The 18,104-nt window shown below is 50.1% G+C and overlaps 1 protein-coding gene across 1 annotated transcript; it reads left to right on the top strand.

The window, feature by feature from the left end:
- The first annotated feature begins 443 nt into the window (after positions 1-443).
- supt5h (SPT5 homolog, DSIF elongation factor subunit) lies at positions 444-18,009 on the top strand. Its single transcript, XM_085431006.1, has 30 exons — positions 444-589; positions 790-883; positions 2,461-2,620; positions 2,694-2,773; positions 5,844-5,853; positions 5,932-6,001; positions 6,790-6,858; positions 7,057-7,122; positions 7,206-7,236; positions 7,350-7,418; positions 7,667-7,918; positions 8,560-8,649; positions 8,735-8,805; positions 8,890-8,995; positions 9,461-9,551; positions 10,037-10,173; positions 10,365-10,520; positions 11,384-11,530; positions 11,607-11,753; positions 11,918-12,043; positions 12,724-12,808; positions 13,289-13,396; positions 13,474-13,576; positions 13,689-13,819; positions 15,382-15,487; positions 15,567-15,725; positions 15,839-16,007; positions 16,383-16,580; positions 17,427-17,522; positions 17,624-18,009. The coding sequence occupies exons 2-30, from the start codon at positions 797-799 to the stop codon at positions 17,762-17,764; spliced, it is 3,261 nt and encodes a 1,086-aa protein (XP_085287132.1). The 5' UTR covers positions 444-589; positions 790-796; the 3' UTR covers positions 17,765-18,009.
- The last annotated feature ends 95 nt before the right edge of the window (positions 18,010-18,104 follow it).

Consider the following 18,104-nt stretch of genomic DNA (forward strand, 5'->3'; position numbering starts at 1 on the left):
TTTAAATGTTGATCTATTTACTAAAATGTACCTTTAAGGCTGCCATAATCATTTGTGGCAAATAACAATCATATATAGTATGTAGTTGTATTTTTCCTCTTCCGTTTTTCTTTGTAGCAAGTTTAAATTCATGTCCTCTTCATTTGTCAAAATGATTTCTAACAATTTGTGTTGCTTTTTTGTAGTTTTTATTTATTTAATTATTTTTAATAAATATTTTTTATGCCTTTTCTCTAATAAAACAGCTTAGTCTCTAAACTGAAAAACTTAAAGATATATGTGTTGGTTAATTTACTTTTATGTACATATACGTATACTTTTTGATATTTATGATTTATCTGTGTGTTTTTTACTTTAGACGTTTGATAAATTGAAGAAACAAACGTGTTCTCAAAACATGGCGGAGTGGCACCTCGTCATCGTTTACCTACCCATTGTGCAAAACCCCGCGAGAGTTTTTGAGCAGCTTTCCGAAATCTCGCTGTTCCCCGAGAATACGCAAAGAATCACCAGAGAGGCAGAAATAAGCTTATATTCATATTTATTCATCAAAGATCTGGATTAAACCGGCTCCCTCTGGTTGAAGCAGGTAAGGAAGACCCGCAGAGCTCGTTATTTAAGCTCTGACTGCAGCTGCTGACGGGGTTATTGGACCCTGCCTCTGTGCTATGCATTAGCCTCTCCTGCTGGGCCCTTCTGGTTGTTGTGGCCGCGCAGCCGGACTTCGATTCAAGCTTCACCGAGCTGCTTTGTGAATTTTTCCGTTGCTGAAAGTGCTTCTGTCCGCAGAGACGAGATGTCCGACAGCGAGGACAGCGACTTCTCCGACAACCAGAGCGAGCGCAGCAGCGATGGAGAGGCCGAGGAAGTGGAGGAGAATGAGGTGAGCTAGCCGGCAAGCTACGTGTGCTAACAGGAGGTAAACAGAGAGGAGAGCGCAGCTGCGACATGTGCGGCAGGATACCGAGGAAGAACGCAGTCAGACCTGCATAAAAACGGCACAATTTATAATAAAAAGCTAAGAAACTTTATGGGAACAAACCCGGTCGTGTGTGTATGTGTGTCTTCTGTCTACTGGTCTTATTTGATCCGGTAAATTTGCTGCAGTCGACTGGATTTATGGCGGGACTATCTATAAAATAGAGTAAATAACCAGTTTTATAAGTAACTTTATGACTGTGAGTTATTGTACCTCCTCTGTGCCCACGTTATAATCCACGCAGTCCTCTTCAGATGTTGGGGCTCATTCTACAGATGGAGTATTAATAACGTGGTCACTTGTTGGCTTCACATAAATCAGAGGTTAATGTTTTTAAAAAGTCTTTTTTGTACATTGACTTAAAGAGCTTTGGTGTTTTTGGCACCGGTGTTACTCCTGTGGCATTTTTAAAGGCTTTTATGAACTATTATTTCCTGAGTCACAGCAAAATAATACATGTAATGCAGCAAATCAGGAGCTGATCTTTTATTGTTTTCACGCTGGTGTGTTAAGTGTGATCGTGTGATGTTTTTGAAGCTGTTTTTGCTACAATAGGGTGTTAAATATGAAACACACAAAAACACCAGTGACACAAAGAGTCACGATCCTCCTACCGGACCAAAGGAGGGTTAATAATGACCAAAAACGTAGAATTCTTTGGATTAAATGTTCATATTTAATGTAAAATAACTGTTGATAAAGTTTTTCTGCCCTCGGGCATCTGTGGTGTCACCCACAGTAACGGCTCTGCTCTTACTCAAAATGAAAGTAACACCTGTGACGGTTTGAAAAATCCCTGCGTGGCACCAGACCACAGGTACTTTACACCCACTCGAACTAAAAGAGAACATTTCTGATAAATAAAGGAGACACTGGACTTACCACAAGCAATGTTTTTATAGAGCATCAGGAAAGGGAGTTGAGTGACATCACCACCGCCGTGTTTTGATTCTGCTTTTTAAAATACTTACCTGCTGTTTGTGCCTTTGGGCTCGAACACTTCGGTACAACTGCTTTAAAAGCAAATGCTGTCAGACTGATGACCGAAGACTTTTTATTTTAATGTAAAATTAAATGTCCCGTTTGTGTGTGATGTTCCTGTAAAAGCTGCCGTCTTCGACAAAACTCTAGAATATAACTCTTGAGCGTTCATGAGACTTTTTACCCAGATAAGTAAAGGATGTGCAAATGTTACTATACAAATGTCATTGCAGTTTCTCCCTCTGACGGGAAATTTGACTTATTTATTCATCAGAGATGCGTTTGACTGACGATAGGCCAACAGCCTTTATGGCACCAAATTTCTGAGTGAAAAAATAATTTGCAGGGTCTGTTCTCAGATGAGGCTCAGATCTCTGAGGCTGTGTTTATAAACCATCCCTGGAAAAACAGAAGAAGCGGAGAAGCAGCGGACTCTCGCAGCGGGACCAGAGGGGATGCAGGAGATTAATTTTCATCTGCTTTTGTTGTTGTGTCACCAGGAGGAGACGGGCAGCCCAGTGGGCAGTGACAAGGTAGCGGATGAGGAGGGGGAGGACCTGGAGGATGAGGAGGAGTACGACGAGGAAGAGGAGGAGGATGACGACGACGACCGTCCGAGGAAGAAGCCGAGACACGGAGGGTTCATCCTGGATGAAGCTGGTGTGAACAGACGACGATCTCTCAGACTCCTCGTGATGATGATGCACGTCTGACCCTGTGTTTGTCTGTCCAGATGTGGACGATGAGTACGAGGACGAGGATCAGTGGGAGGACGGAGCCGAGGATATGGATATTTTGGAGAAAGGTAAGAAAGTGAAGATGAGAGCTGTTAGGAATCCTGCAGCATGAGATTGATTCTAAACTCCAGACTCGATCCCGAGGCTCCGACTGACGGATCGTGTCTGTTTAATCACGTTGCACAAACTGGTTTCATCCATTAAACTAGTGAACAGATTACTGAACGTGCTACACGATCCCAGTCTGCTGACAGCACACCTGCTGAGGTGTAACCTCAGCTCATTTCACGTTTGTGATTGAGCCGGGGAGCCGTCGCCATCCCGCCTCCGGACGCATCGCTTTTGTTTTTCTGCCGGGTCTTATTAAAGTCCGTGTTTCGCACACTGACGTTCAAAGAGTCCGATCGGTGTTCACAACCAAAACTATTGTGATGTCGCTGCTTTGAGGAGCGGGACGAGGCCCGCGTTAGTCGTAGCCCGTCTTCAAAGCGACTTCAGTGCATCAGGGCGGCGCTAAAATGGCAGTGAGCTGCGGTGTGTTTGTGACTGAGCGGAACAGGTTGGCAGTTACGTGAACCTCCACGAGCAAATAGCTGAAAATCACAAATCTGTTGCCGTCTACACAGAACATCAAATTAACTCCAGCCCGAGCCTCCGAGACGTGGAGCAGATTCAGAAATTGCTCCACAGCGTGGTCGGTGCAGGACGACAGTTTAGCTGCACCAAGACGGAGGTGCTGAGCAGCCCTCACCCGATCCAGGAGTAGAAGCAGAATAGAAGCAGTGCCCACTGCCAACATTCGTGTCGCCGACTCGGATCATTGCAAGCTGCTGGCAGCGGTTGTTTGCGGTGATTGTCCGCTCTCCCGTGAAGCTCTGGGTTAAGTTAGTGTGAGTCCTTCTTCCCCGTCGACCGAAGTTTTAACCGAGGAGCTGCGAACGCTCGGGCCTGCAGCCCCAGGCCCCCCCCCAGTTCAACACAAATTAAGGCTTCTAGTGACAACAGTCACGTCAGGCCCACAGTGTGACTCCTGGGCAGTTTGCAGTAACCAGCAGGAGAGAAACAAAGTTGCACATTAGCTGGATGAAGAAAGCCAAACATGTGGCAACACTCAGCAGGAAAACAGCGAGCGTGTGATCTGCAGTTAATGAGCTGAAATGTGCAGAAACACCACAATCAACTCCTTAAATATTTATCCTGGTCTGTTCACCAGAGAGACGCTCGCTGAAAATTGGCTCCATATTTCTCGACCATCACTGTTTTACTGGAAAAGTCCTTTAAGCTTGTTTAAAAACAGCAACCAAACCAAATGTACGCCCAAAGACCAAATCTGTGTTTGTTCTCCAATCAGCTGTCAGCCTCGGATCATGTGACGTGTCATCATTTCAGTTTAATGTGTGCGATGCAGAGGAACAGACCCAGGAGCAGCTGGATGTTTGATCAGATTTTTCAGGGCTTACAGAGCGCTGCGGGCCGCACTCGACCCGCCACGTGTGGTCCAATCCGCATGACTTTTTATACCAGAGTTCGAATCACCAAAGCTGAGGCGGACCAGTCGTGCCGGTCGGCTGCTGGCCGCCGAGGTCGTTAATCGTTTTTTTCCAGCTATCGGCTGCCGAAATGGCTCGTCGCTAACGAGCAGCTTTTTCCTCACACTCGCTGTTTCACGTCAGACGTCCGTCGTCACAGCAGCCGTGTGCTGAGTGAAGGAGAAGGAAAGTCAGATTGATCCAGTGTTGATGAAGGGCCCTGGATGTGTAGAACCTGGAAGAACGCCGATGACATCAAAACGTTTCCTGATTACTGTGTCTGTGAGGATGCGGTGGGAAACATTGAGCCGCTTCTTATTCGGGGCGCAGATCCGTCCAGAACTTTGTCAGTACTCGCGTCAACACGAACCGAACCACGGGCAGGACCCTCACATGTGTCAGTAGGAAGTGGCGCTCTTACAGTGTGATGTCCATGTGTGCAGGCTGTTTTCTGACTCTGCTCTCTCTGTCTTGCCGGCTCCTCTGTCGTGCATGCGGCCTCCAGTTAACGGTAAATCTGCTCCCGACGCTCTGATGTTTTCCATCGATGCCCATGCTGTAAATAGGATTCCAGCCCCATCCATTTGATTAAATCCACGTCCCTGAGTGTATTAACCCCACCCCCACACCTCATCTCAGCATTGCTGCATTCGTGAGTGTGTGGCGTAACGCGAGGAAGCACCGAGGGCAAATCCATGACTGGCTCGTTGAGCAAAAAACGCCAAACAGCAGATTAAAGAAAGTAGAAACTCTTTAAATTGATGTTTGAACCTAAGACGGCTCTCAGAGAACCAAGTGTGACCATTTGCCTGAACCTGCTACCTGACGGAGCTGCCATGATTTCAGTTTACACACTAACCAATGTGGGTGGAGCTTTTGTGATGATGCTGATGATGATAATGGTGGTGTAGCTTTGCTGAAGGTGGATGTACAGTAGAAACAGAATCGAAGCAAAAAGCTGCGTCTAAAGCAAAGCCGTTGTGCCGGTTGCCCGGGTAACCGATATGTAGATGCAGGATGTTTACGCCGTCGTGTTGACCTTAGCTTAGCGCCACTGCATTGGCTGACACGTGACCCAGCTGTGACATCATCACAACCAACGACTCTGATCTGTGAGCTCCTTCGGTGACGCTGACGTCTCAGAGTCGGCCGTAAACCCGTGTTTTGGGCCCAACCCTGCGGTTAGCGGCAGTGAGCACCACGGCTAGCTTAAACGGGTCGTACCGTGCGCTCGCCTCTCTGATCTGAGCGAGGTGACGTCACTTCACCGCCGATGCTCGAGTCGACCCCGCTGCTTGTTTCTAACTTTATTTAAACGAGACTGGGTGAGCGGGTACCTTCGCGCCTGATGTGATTGGCTGACAGCAGCGCTGTGTTTCTGCTGTACTTCCCCCTGAACCACATCACGTCTCCATGCTCCCCCGTGCTGCACGTCACCGATAATCACAGTGTTGTTGTTTGTGTATTTTTCCCATCATGCTTTGTGTTGCTGTTGCCTGACTCACTGTCTTTTGGCTCCTTACACTTTCTCCCTTCCTTTTGGGTTTGTCTCCTGTCCTTCCTCCCCCTCCGTCTCCTTTTTCACTCCTCTTCCTCTCCGGGCGGTCCTGAGCAGAGGAGGCTGAAGGTAAGTTTTTCATGTCATAACTGTCGAATACGCTTCAGTTCACTGGACTGGAAACAAACCGTCTCTTCTCGCCTTCAGTGTCAAACATCGACCACGTGGTTCTGGATGAGGATCACTCTGGATCCCGGCGGCTGCAGAACCTCTGGAGGTAAAGCTTTTGTTTTTGACCGCCAAAATAAAAGTCGGAGGGTTTTTATTAGGAATGGACTGAAAGCCACAGTTTGATCTGGGGCGATTGTGGCTCAAGAGTTGGGAGTTCGCCTTGTAATCGGAAGGTTGCCGGTTCGAACCCCGGCTTGGACAGTCTCGGTCGTTGTGTCCTTGGGCAAGACACTTCACCCGTTGCCTACTGGTGGTGGTCAGAGGGCCCGGTGGCGCCAGTGTACGGCAGCCTCGCCTCTGTCAGTGCGCCCCAGGGTGGCTGTGGCTACAATGTAGCTTGCCATCACCAGTGTGTGAATGTGTGTGTGAATGGGTGGAGGACTGGTTGTGTAAAGCGCTTTGGGGTCCTTAGGGACTAGTAAAGCGCTATAGAAATACAGGCCATTTACCATTTACCATCTGCTGATGGGAAACTCTCAGCCTGTGGGAGAGGTCACTCCCCTGTTCGGTCTGATTGGGGGCGTGGCCGTCCGCCATTCACTGCAGGTAACACGCAGACTCTGTGGTTTACTTTGTACTGAGCCCCGTCTTCATACAGGGAATGATTTACCCTGCACAGCTCCATTCAGCTGAAACCTTTATCCTTTCAAGTAAAATAAAAGCTAGCTATTATTTAAAAGCGCCGTCCAACCAGACCAGCTGAAAACACAAAAGAGGAATTTTTCCCGGCCTGCGTTTTTAAACAGAATAACGTGTCACTGAGATTCTCAGCTTCAGTTTGACGGCACACTTCACAGCTCACACGTGAACATTGAGTTTGTCTTTGTGTTGCAGAGACTCCAGGGAGGAGGCGCTGGGCGAGTACTACATGAGGAAGTACGCCAAGTCGTCCGGAGGGGAGCAGTGAGTACCTTTGTCCTTCCTCCTGCAGGTTGGGCTCCTCTGCCTCAGACACCACGACACGCTGAGCTGCCAGCGTCGGTTACTTTAATGACGTCACATGATTCTTAGTCGCGCGATGGCGAGCTGGACGAACTGTTTCCCACACAGACTGTGACAGACCACCAAAACTGTTGCTTTTTCTTCTTCTATGGTGCGCAGTTACTCTGGAGGGTCCGAGGAGCTTTCCGATGACATCACCCAGCAGCAGCTTCTTCCTGGAGTCAAGTATGTAAACACTGATCCACCAATCAGCTTCCAGACTTCGCTGACATTATTACAGTGGTTTAATGTGTGTTTGTCCCCATCAGGGACCCCAACCTGTGGACAGTCAAGTGCAAGGTACACACACACACACACACACACACACACACACACACACACACACACACACACACACACACACACACACACCGGGAGGATGCACACCTTTATGATGCTTCCTGTCCCTGCAGATCGGAGAGGAGAGGGCGACCGCCATCGCACTGATGAGGAAGTTCATCGCCTACCAGTTCACTGACACGGTAAGAACTCGCCTCTGATTGGCTGGAAGTTTTCTCTGCGCTGCTGATGCAGGACAGCAGGACGAAGGGTTTTAACCTGATACAGGCCCAAGTTTTTATTACATCTACAACAAAAAGAACCGGTGACCTGAATGGATCCTCGCTTAGAGAGAAATAACCAATGACACAAAGTTTCTGAGGTCAAAGGTCGCAGCTGATTTTCCTAGTTTGGGTTTTGACCTGCTGATCTTCCTCTCCTCCACCCGCAGCCTCTGCAGATCAAGTCCGTGGTGGCCCCGGATCACGTGAAGGGCTACATCTACGTGGAGTCGTACAAGCAGACGCACGTCAAGGCCGCCATCGAGGGCATCGGCAACCTGAGGATGGGCTTCTGGAACCAGCAGATGGTCCCCATCAAGGAGATGACGGACGTGCTGAAGGTCGTCAAGGAGGTCACCAACCTGAAGCCCAAGTCGTGGGTCAGGCTGAAGCGGGGCCTGTACAAGGACGACATCGCTCAGGTGCTCAGAGGGGGGGGGGCGTTTTCACTCGTCAGATTTCAAATCATGTTTACCGATGTTTACGTAGTCCGAGCGCTCTCCTGGGGGTTAAAGGTCACATGTTCCAGGGTGCCAGCTTCAGCCCAGCAAGAGGAGGGGCCTGTCTCAATACGCATACTTGTGCATTCTCGTGTACTCGTGATACGTCATCAGTCGGAGACAAAGTACTGTTCCAATTCAAAGTACGCATCAAGCCGAGAACGCGAAAAATTCCCGGATGTGTACAAATCACGAGTCCGTACTTGAGAATTGAGAAAGGGCGGAGCTGTTTACTGTTCCCCATCACCACAGTTACAGCTGCTCCGCTGTGCCAAGCAAACAAGGCTTTACCCTCCAGCCGTTTTCCAGTCTGCTTCCCTTCACCTCCCGATTCCTCTCACAAACACGTCCTCTGATAAAATTCCACTTCGTTCAGCCGTAAAATGATCGCTGTGTGAACTCGGAGCCATGTGTGGCTGAAGCTGGTAAACAGCTGCTTACGGTCACGTGGCTAACCAGCACCTCTTCCCCACTTCCTGAGAAACAAAAGCTAAAGTTTAAGCTCGAGAGCGGAGGAACGTAAGCTGCTCCGTGAGCGTAAACGTCACGTCTCTGTTCTCCAGGTGGACTACGTGGAGCCGAGCCAGAACACCATCTCCCTGAAGATGATCCCTCGGATAGACCTGGACCGCATAAAGGCCAAGATGAGCCTGGTAGGTCAAACTCGAAGGTCTTTTCTCCACTCGAGTCGCTGCTCTGATGCGTAACTGTGTGTGTGTGTGTGTGTGTGTGTTACAGAAAGACTGGTTTGCCAAGAGGAAGAAGTTCAAGAGGCCTCCACAGAGGCTGTTTGATGCTGAGAAGATCAGGTAACGGCCTGTCCGGCCTCGAGCATGCTGGGGTTCCTCGCTGAGGCAGCAGCGTGATGACACTCTGTGGTTTTCACTCCTCAGGTCTCTGGGAGGAGAGGTCAGCCATGACGGAGACTTCATGATCTTTGAGGGAAACCGTTACAGCCGCAAAGGATTCCTCTTCAAGAGCTTCGCCATGTCCGCTGTGGTGAGGAAGACTCTTCACAGACTCACTGTTACTGTGAACCTGGAGCTCGTTTAAATGAGAGAGTGAGAGTTGCAGAGGAAACGGGCCAGTCCGCCTGCTGCAGTGATGCACAGTCCAAACTTTATATGCAAACAGCTTGAAACATGCTCACTGCAGATCTCACTCCTCGTCCTCACAAAGTCTACATGAAGCACTCTGTTATGTGTGATTTTTCCCTCTGTGAAGCTCAGTGTGAGGCAGCAGCATGTTTGTTTAAGACCGCCAAACCCCTAACCACTGCACAGCTGAGCTCTTTGAACCTCACACAAACAGCTGCCGTTTCTTAGAGAGGTTTATTTTTGGCCAAGATAATAAATGAAAATTAAACTGAGGAGAAGCTAATGTTCGCTCTTTACCACAGTTTATGCCCCGATTTTGATCCAAAGTTAAAACGATCGTGACGTCATTTTGGCGTGTTTGTTGTAGATCACAGACGGAGTGAAGCCCACGCTGTCAGAGCTGGAGAAGTTTGAAGACCAGCCGGAAGGAATCGACCTGGAGGTGGTCACAGAGTCGGGTACGAGTCTTTCTGTAAATCTGCAGTCCTGTGAAACCTGCTGTCTGCGAGGCCGTCGGGCCCACGGTTACAGCGTGGGACGTCCCAAAGCGGGACGATGATCCTGAGCGCGGCAGCACAGCTGAAAAGGAGCCGCTGTGGCGAATTCACCGCAGTCGGCCGATCCTGTCGTAAGCACAGCGAGACGGATAAAGTTACAGAAACAATCGCTGCTGCTAAACGACGTTCTCCTGCCCGCTGAGCCAGCAGCAGCTCAGTTTTTACAGCACAACGAATCGTGATGTTTTTAATCAGCTCTGTCATTAATTCATGTCTGGGTCCCAGTTTTACTTGCAGTTGTTCAGTTTTCATGGATTTAAACAGAACTGTTACTGTTGGTGACACCTGTTCTTTCAACTTAAACAGTTGGTTTATAACCCGCTACGTGGAGAACATGAACTCGTGTTTACGACGAAGCTTCAGTTTGAATCTGTGTGTGCGCTCAGGTAAGGAGCGTGAGCACAACCTGCAGGCCGGCGACAACGTGGAGGTGTGTGAGGGCGAGCTGATCAACCTGCAGGGAAAGATCCTCAGCGTGGACGGCAACAAGATCACCATCATGCCCAAGCACGAGGACCTGAAGGTACGCACACAATCCTGCACACAGGACACAGGAGTCATAACTTTAACCTTTTGATTGGTTATTCGTCCAGAGCCACGCCTCCTCATTGCACAGGAGTAGAGGGGGCGGGACTTACTGTAACGCAGCATTATCTGGTGTAACTGTACATATTCCCGTTGCCCTGCCCTCTGTCCTGTGTGTGCTCCGTGCAGGACCCTCTGGAGTTCCCGGCTCACGAGGTGAGAAAATATTTCCGGATGGGCGACCACGTGAAGGTGATCGCCGGGCGATACGAGGGCGACACCGGCCTCATCGTCAGAGTGGAGGAGAACTTTGTCATCCTGTTCTCCGACCTCACCATGCACGAGGTAAGAGGTTTGCAGTGTCTCCACCCACCGTTCCTCACCCTCCACCGTCCCCCTCTGCCAAGCCTCGGGTCATTCGAGTCCTCTAGTGGAAAATCAGATGTTGTTAAATGAGGGTTCGGGCTTGATTTGAAAAGTTGAGGCGCAGAGTGGGACAGCTCCGTGCTGCTACAGAACAGTTTGGCAGCTCCCACTGATTTACTGGAAGAGGCGTCTCTTTATGGAAGCAACAAGCCTGCGACTGACAGCTTGAACACATGGAAAGTCCCTGTGGGGAGGATTTGGAGAGATCTCAGTGAATACTTGATATCATAACTCTGTTTGTTTTCTCTCTCGCCTCCTGAGATTCATTTTGTTCTGATGCTTTGACAGTTTTGTCTTTGAACTCTTCATGTGTGTCGTGTCTCATGAAGTCCTTAAACTGCTCGCCGGCACAGGAGTCTGAGAGGCTGCTCACCCGCTGGAGGACGAACCTCAGATTCTCGTTTTCGGGGTTCAGACTAACGCTGGTCCCTGAATGCTTTATGTGCTGCTGAGTTGGTACCAAATCTCTTTGGTCTCCTCATTGAATCGAAGGAGAGACTAAACCATCCAACCCCGTCTTTGTTCTTCCTGAGAATGGGAGGCAGAGCCTTCAGCTGGGAGTCCGGCTCCAGCTCCTGGATCCCACGGTCCTCTGATTTCTAAGGAAAAGCGCGTTGAGCCGAGTTGAAGCTGGATGTCATGACACGGCGTTTAATGACTCTGTAGTCATAACGGTGTGGTGTGGTGACAGCCCAGCACTGGCTTATCGCTGTGGGGAATGAAACCGTTTTAATAAAATGCTAACATGACTGTGATCACAAATCCGCTCTTCCTGTCTGCAGCTGAAAGTGCTGCCCAGAGACCTGCAGCTCTGCTCTGAGACCGCGTCCGGCGTCGATGTAGGCGGGCAGCACGAATGGGGCGAGCTGGTGCAGCTGGACCCGCAGACGGTCGGCGTTATTGTTCGGCTGGAGAGGGAGACATTCCAGGTAATAGTCCGCTCCGGGAAGCGCAGAAAGCGCGGCGGTTGATCGACGATTAACAAACGCCTTCTTTGTCTTTCAGGTGCTGAACATGCACGGGAAGGTGATGACCGTGCGCCACCAGGCGGTGAACCGCAGGAAGGACAACCGCTTCGCCGTGGCGCTGGACTCGGAGCAGAACAGCATCCACGTGAAGGACATCGTCAAAGTCATCGACGGGCCGCATTCTGTAAGCGCGACTTCACCCACAGCTAAATATTTCTGTCGACGTGACGTTTAATGGCAGACTTGAACTCACGCGAGGCTGCTGTCGGCGTCGCTGTCCGCTCGAGGGTCAGAGCTGAACTCCTCTGCGGGCAGAAGCCTTTAACGCTCGCGTGTTTCCTCCTGCAGGGCCGGGAAGGCGAGATCCGTCACCTGTTCCGAGGCTTCGCTTTCCTCCACTGTAAGAAGCTGGTTGAGAACGGAGGAATGTTCGTCTGCAAGACCAGACACCTGGTGCTGGCGGGCGGGTCCAAGGTCAGCACCTCATGCTCGCTTCTTCTTTGTTGTGCCTGAAAATTAAACCGTCTGCTTTTCCAGGCCCTCTAATATCTCACATAACCGTGTGAGATCTCTCGGTGGCTGCAGGGCAACCGGACTGAGAGCATTTCTCAGCGTCGTCCTTGGCAACTTGAATAAAAATGTGTTTTGAGTGTGAAGCAGCTCTGAGGCGCGTCCAGGGTTGTATAAAAGTGTTTGGGCTGTGGGGGTGAAACGTGGAGGGGCTTCATCAACAATATCAAACCCAGGAAAAGCTTTCCGTGTGAATATGTGGAAGAATTACTGCCATGTGCTGGGAAGCTCAGCCTGTCTTTAATGAGTCTGTCAGCATGAGAGCAGTGGCAGCAGGCCTCTTTCTGACGATGAGGGTCGGGTCGTAGTGGACGGGTTTGCTTCCTCACGCCACTCGGAGACGCTGCACCCGTCTCCCCACCTCATGAAACCGATTCAATCCCCCGAGCGCGCCTGCCGACACGGCTTCGAGGTGCCAGTTCTCTTCCAAATGTGTAAAGCAGAGCCATCCTGGACCTCTGCAGAGCGAGCCGCACTTTCACTGGACCGACTCGCCCAGCGTTTCATGCGCAGCAGAGAAAAGGATTCGTCAGATTTCTTGTAGCATGTCGAGCTTGAACAATTTGACTGTTTGTGTGTTTTAGCCCAGAGACGTGACCAACTTCACAGTGGGAGGATTCGCACCGATGAGCCCTCGCATCAGCAGCCCCGTGCACCACGGCGGAGGAGGTGAGTGCTGGAAACACACAGCAGCTTAACGACGGGGGTGCCGCTCTTTGGAAAACACGATGAGGGGATGAAAATAAGTCAGCCAAAGGTTTTTCACTCGAGAGAACAAAGCGTATATCTGGCTTTGTTTGCGACCGCAGCCGCACTGACATCCAGATTCCCTGATTTCGATCGATCGAGCGATTGATTGGAGGTTCTTAGTTCAGCTTAGCCAGATTCATTCTTCCTGTACAATCAGTGTCATGGAAGGAAAACAAGCAATTAAAACTTGTCTTTGTGATGAACGTGCAAAAACAGAGACCGTTCGTTTTGTTTTTTCTGTCTCTGATTAGAAGAAATGTTGAGGGAAGCAGAGACCGACCTGTTCGACTGTCTGTGATTAGGTTACTGATGCTGACGAGTCGGCGCGCTTTTCTTTCTCTGGTGCGAAAGAAACAAAATGATTCGCTGACTGATGGAGGTGCTGGTGTGGCCTTTCAGGTGCTCAGCAGAGAGGAGGCGGCGGAGGAGGAATGGGGCGGGGCCGAGGACGCAGAGACAACGAGCTGATTGGTCAGACGGTCCGTATCTCCCAGGGTCCTTACAAAGGTAAGACCGAGGGGACCGGTGTGAAGGATGGGACCGGTGGGGGGGTCGGTGCTGATGGCTTTGCCTCCCTTCCCCAGGATACATTGGTGTCGTGAAGGATGCAACCGAGTCCACGGCCAGAGTGGAGCTGCACTCCACCTGTCAGACCATCTCTGTGGACCGACAGCGATTAACCACCGTGTACGTATCTTCACTGAGTCCTTAACACACACAGGAAATCATTTTCTCCGTGCTGACAGCAGCTGTGTTTGTTTACGCTCATGATTCCCTCCCCGATCCTTCTTCTCTGCAGCGGTGGAGCGAAGAGGCCCAGTGGGTTCACCTCCACCCATGTACGTACTCCCATTTACGGCTCCCAGACTCCCATGTATGGCGTCGGCTCCAGGACACCAATGTATGGATCTCAGACTCCGCTGCACGACGGTAGGCCACGGTTTGGTCGTCCTCTATCGGCTAAAAGCACGTGTTTGTTTTTTGGGTTTGTGTTCCTCTGATTGAATTTCTGCTTCTCTTTGTAACAGATGTGTTACAGTGTTATCGTTAGGGATGGGTATCGTTTAGGTTTTATCTGATACCGGTGCCAAACTGGTACTTTTGAAACGGTGCCGGTGCTTAAAGAATGGAGAACACAAACTTTGTCCAAAAACCTCTCATGTTCAGCTGTTTTTTGTAAAAAGATAACAATGTTAGCCTTTTCTGCAGCTATGGGGCATATATGGCATCACTCTTGGCTGGAAGCAGTGCTTAAACAATGGAAAAAACACAAACTTTGTCCAAAACCTCTCATGTTTAACTGTTTTCCACTTTTTCTTTGGTCATTTTAGCCTTTTTGGCCAGGGTGCAGGGAGTATCTGCCATCAAACAAGAAGACAGCCGCATGTAGCTATGATGATGTTTGCTAGTTCACCTTACATGCATTAATGTAATAACGTGGTTAGCCTACTCAACGTAAATTACACATGAACAACATTAAGCTACTCACGCAGAGAAGAACGGCTGCTGCTGCATCATCATCCTCATCATTTCTGCTACACTGGCAGGGCTAGGGGCCAGGACTCTCCTCTTCTGGTTCTTGGGGGATGTTGCTAACTCCGGGTCCAATAACAGGCACCACACCCGCAGTAGATGTGCTCGGTGTGAGGTCTCGCAGCAAGCTCTCAAATACGGCGCATATCTGGGCTTTTAAAAAAAACACTATGCGTCGCCAGGTGTTTCATCAGATTCGAGGTGTTGCCTCCTTTGACAGTATCACAGTATCAGCTTAAAGCACTTGTTGCTGCTGAGTTTGCATCTTTTGCTGTGAAGTACAGCCAGACTTTTGACCGCTTCACCTTGGACATTTTTAATCTGTAGCTCTGCTCTAAAAGAACGTACGTACCTGGCCCCGCCTACTATCCTCGGAAACGTAAAATGATTGGCTAGAAGTGTATCACAGCTCAGGAAAAAAAGCACCGAAATGTGCGCTGCTTTTCGATCTGGTTACTACTGTTTATGTCAGAACCGGGACCCATCCCTAGTTATCAGTATTCAGTTTGTGTTACCAGGTGGGAGCAAGAACAGCAGTGGGCGGAGCTGTTGGTTCATCAGTGAATATATTGATGATTAATGGATGAGTTCATTGTTTGTAAAGTAGCGCCTCACTTTTCTCTGAGCCTGGCTCTGATTAAACTGAGGTCCGCCTTTAGTTGAAGTTTAACCAGTAACCTCCTCTAGTTTGAACTGGTGGTGGTGGTCCTTTAACTCGTCACCTGAGGGTCTGAAGCTAAACGCAGCTGACTGTTGGTGCTCGTATAAAGTTGCTTCGACTTGTACGTCTTACGTCCAAATGCGACGTGCCCGTTAAAACAAGGGGAGCTGGTGCTGACACTGGACCGTAGAGTGGGCGTGCGTCATGACTGTGTCATCAGCATAGAGGTGACTGTCCTCACCTGTGAGCAGCACAGTGCTCTCGCCTCTAACTCACAGCATCTTTTGCCTCCTAACAGGAAGCCGTACGCCCCACTATGGATCTCAGACCCCACTGCATGATGGGAGCAGGACTCCAGGTCAGAGCGGAGCGTGGGATCCCAGCAACCCCAACACACCGTCCAGGTGACGCAGTGACCGGTAAACACAGCGTTCCCTTCTTTTTTTCTTCTTTCTGTCTAACACGTGATTTATTTCTTCTCAGAAATGAGGAAGACTACGACTTCGGCTACGATGACGAACCCTCTCCATCCCCTCAGGCCTACGGGACGACCCCCAACCCTCAGACCCCGGGTTACCCCGAGGTCCCCTCGCCACAAGTCAACCCTCAGTACAACCCTCAGACACCTGGCACGCCCGCGATGTGAGTATAAGGCACAGAAACACACCCTCGCCCTCCCCTCCATAGCTGACGTAGCGACATAGCTGATCTGGGTCCTCGATTCTCGATTTGTATATTTGTGTTTCTGTGTGCAGGTATAACACAGAGCAGTATTCTCCATATGCGGCCCCGTCCCCTCAGGGCTCCTACCAGCCCAGCCCCAGCCCTCAGAGCTACCACCAGGTGGCGCCCTCACCTGTCGGCTACCAGAATACGCACTCACCAGCCAGCTACCACCCCACGCCGTCCCCCATGGCTTACCAGGTAGACAACGACGCTGAGCTGCTCGGGCTTTCCCTGAATATTTGTGTTCTGGGTTTTTTTTGTATGTTTTTTAAGATTTCTTTTGTTAATCAGAGTTTGGATGAAGGGCGGGCAACTCCAGGCCTCAGGGCTGGTGTCCTACAGGTTTTAGATGTGTCCTCGATCCAACACAGCTGATTTTAAACGTTCTCCAGAGGCCTGGTAATGAACTAATCATGTGATTCAGGTGTGTTGACTCAGGGTGAGACCTAAAACCTGCAGGACACCGGCCCTCGAGGCCTGGAGTTGCCCACTCCTGCTTTAGGACCTTTCTGTTTGTGGAGGTCTAGATATTTCTGAAATTTGTTCTCAGTCTGCGTCATGTCATCTGCACAGGCGAGTCCCAGTCCGAGTCCCGTGGGCTACAGTCCCATGACGCCCGGAGCGCCCTCTCCTGGAGGCTACAACCCTCACACCCCAGGCTCCAACATAGAGCAGGGCGGCAGCGACTGGGTGACCACAGACATCCTGGTCCGAGTGAAGGACTCGTTCATGGACCTGATGGGGCAGACCGGGGTCATCCGCAGCGTCACGGTGAGTCTGAACACTTGGCGCGCAGCAGCGCTGATGGCGTCCTCGCTCCCTGCGAGTCTCTGATATTACTGAGAAATGTTTTTTGGGAGATCTGGCTGCGCTCGAGCATAAAATGTTGTGAAATGTGTGAAAAATGTTATTCTGGGAGTCGGAGACGCAGCTCTCGCACACAACGATCTGAGGTGTTATTAGGGACGTGCAGATGTTGCTGCTTAGAACCGCATCACAGTTGTGAAATGTCTCCAAATTCGCCGAGAGCTTCAGAGCCATCTGGTTCTGCTTCCTGCTTCCTGCTGCTGTTGGATGGCGGCTCGCTGGATCAACATAAATGCTCCTTTATAAACACAAAAGAAAGCGTTTCTTCACAGGAGGCGTTAATCTGTTCCATATCGAGTCCTGACTCAGGAAGTCGTGTTTGTCACAACAGGCGGAGCTGAATCATTTCTGAGTAACTCTGACAGCGATGTTCCTCTGGCCTCCCGCCCACGGTGTTTAGGAACACGCCTCCGTTACTGTCGAAAGTCAGAAACATTCAAGCGTTTGACGGATTTCACCGTTTAGCGCACAGACAGCTTTGGCCTCAAACTCTGCTTACGTGTGGACAGGAGCACAGACATGTGCACCTTTAGCTCCTTTGTGATGTCAGGCCGTCTGAGGCTTCTGATTGGCCGGCGTGCAGTAACCATTACAGCCGAGCGCAGCTTCGTGAGTGGCGGTGGAGATGAAACGGATTCAGTGTCTTTGTTTAGGTCTGAAATTGATTTTAAAGCAGCTCCTTTGAATATTTTTCATTTGTGTGTGTGTGTGTGTGTGTGTGTGTGCGCGTGTGCGCGTGTGCACGTGCAGGGAGGGATGTGCTCGGTGTTCATGCAGGAGTCTGAGAAGGTGGTGAGCGTCAGCAGCGATCACCTGGAGCCGGTCACGCCCACCAAAAACAACAAGGTAAGAACCACAGTCGCGGTTTCTGGCGTCCAGCTGTCTGCAGATCGTTCGTTTAGAGCGCGTGTGAGGCTCAACGCTGCGTTCGCTGTGCCCCGTTTCAGGTGAAGGTGATTCTCGGAGAGGACCGCGAGGCCACGGGGATCCTTCTGAGCATCGACGGAGACGACGGCATCGTGCGCATGGAGCTGGACGACCAGCTCAAGATTCTCAACCTGCGGTTCCTGGGCCGCCTCGAGCACTGAGCCTCGCAGAGCTCCCACACAAACGTCTGGTTTTTATTACCTAAAGATCCAAAAACCACATGTGGCTCTGTGTGTGCAGTTCAGCGGGTCTCTCTGTTTTTGGCATTTTTATTTTCTTCTTTTCTTATTAGTGGTCTGAATCTGCTTTTAGTGCTTTTCCTTCATGTTCTGTCTGTGACTTTGGTTTTCTTGATGCAGCAGGATGAAAATAATGTGTAACATGTCAATAAACTGATTCAGTGACATTTCTGTATGTTGTGTCAAAGCCACCAGCCGCTGTCACTGGCTGGGTTGTCATAGCACCGGATAATCAATGCAGTCAGCTGATCAGATTCTGACA

Source organism: Copadichromis virginalis, linkage group LG14 (genome assembly GCF_057382275.1).
Source record: "Copadichromis virginalis isolate Kocher_CV1m ecotype Utaka linkage group LG14, C_Virginalis_male_GT1.1, whole genome shotgun sequence".
Lineage (NCBI taxonomy): Eukaryota > Metazoa > Chordata > Actinopteri > Cichliformes > Cichlidae > Copadichromis > Copadichromis virginalis.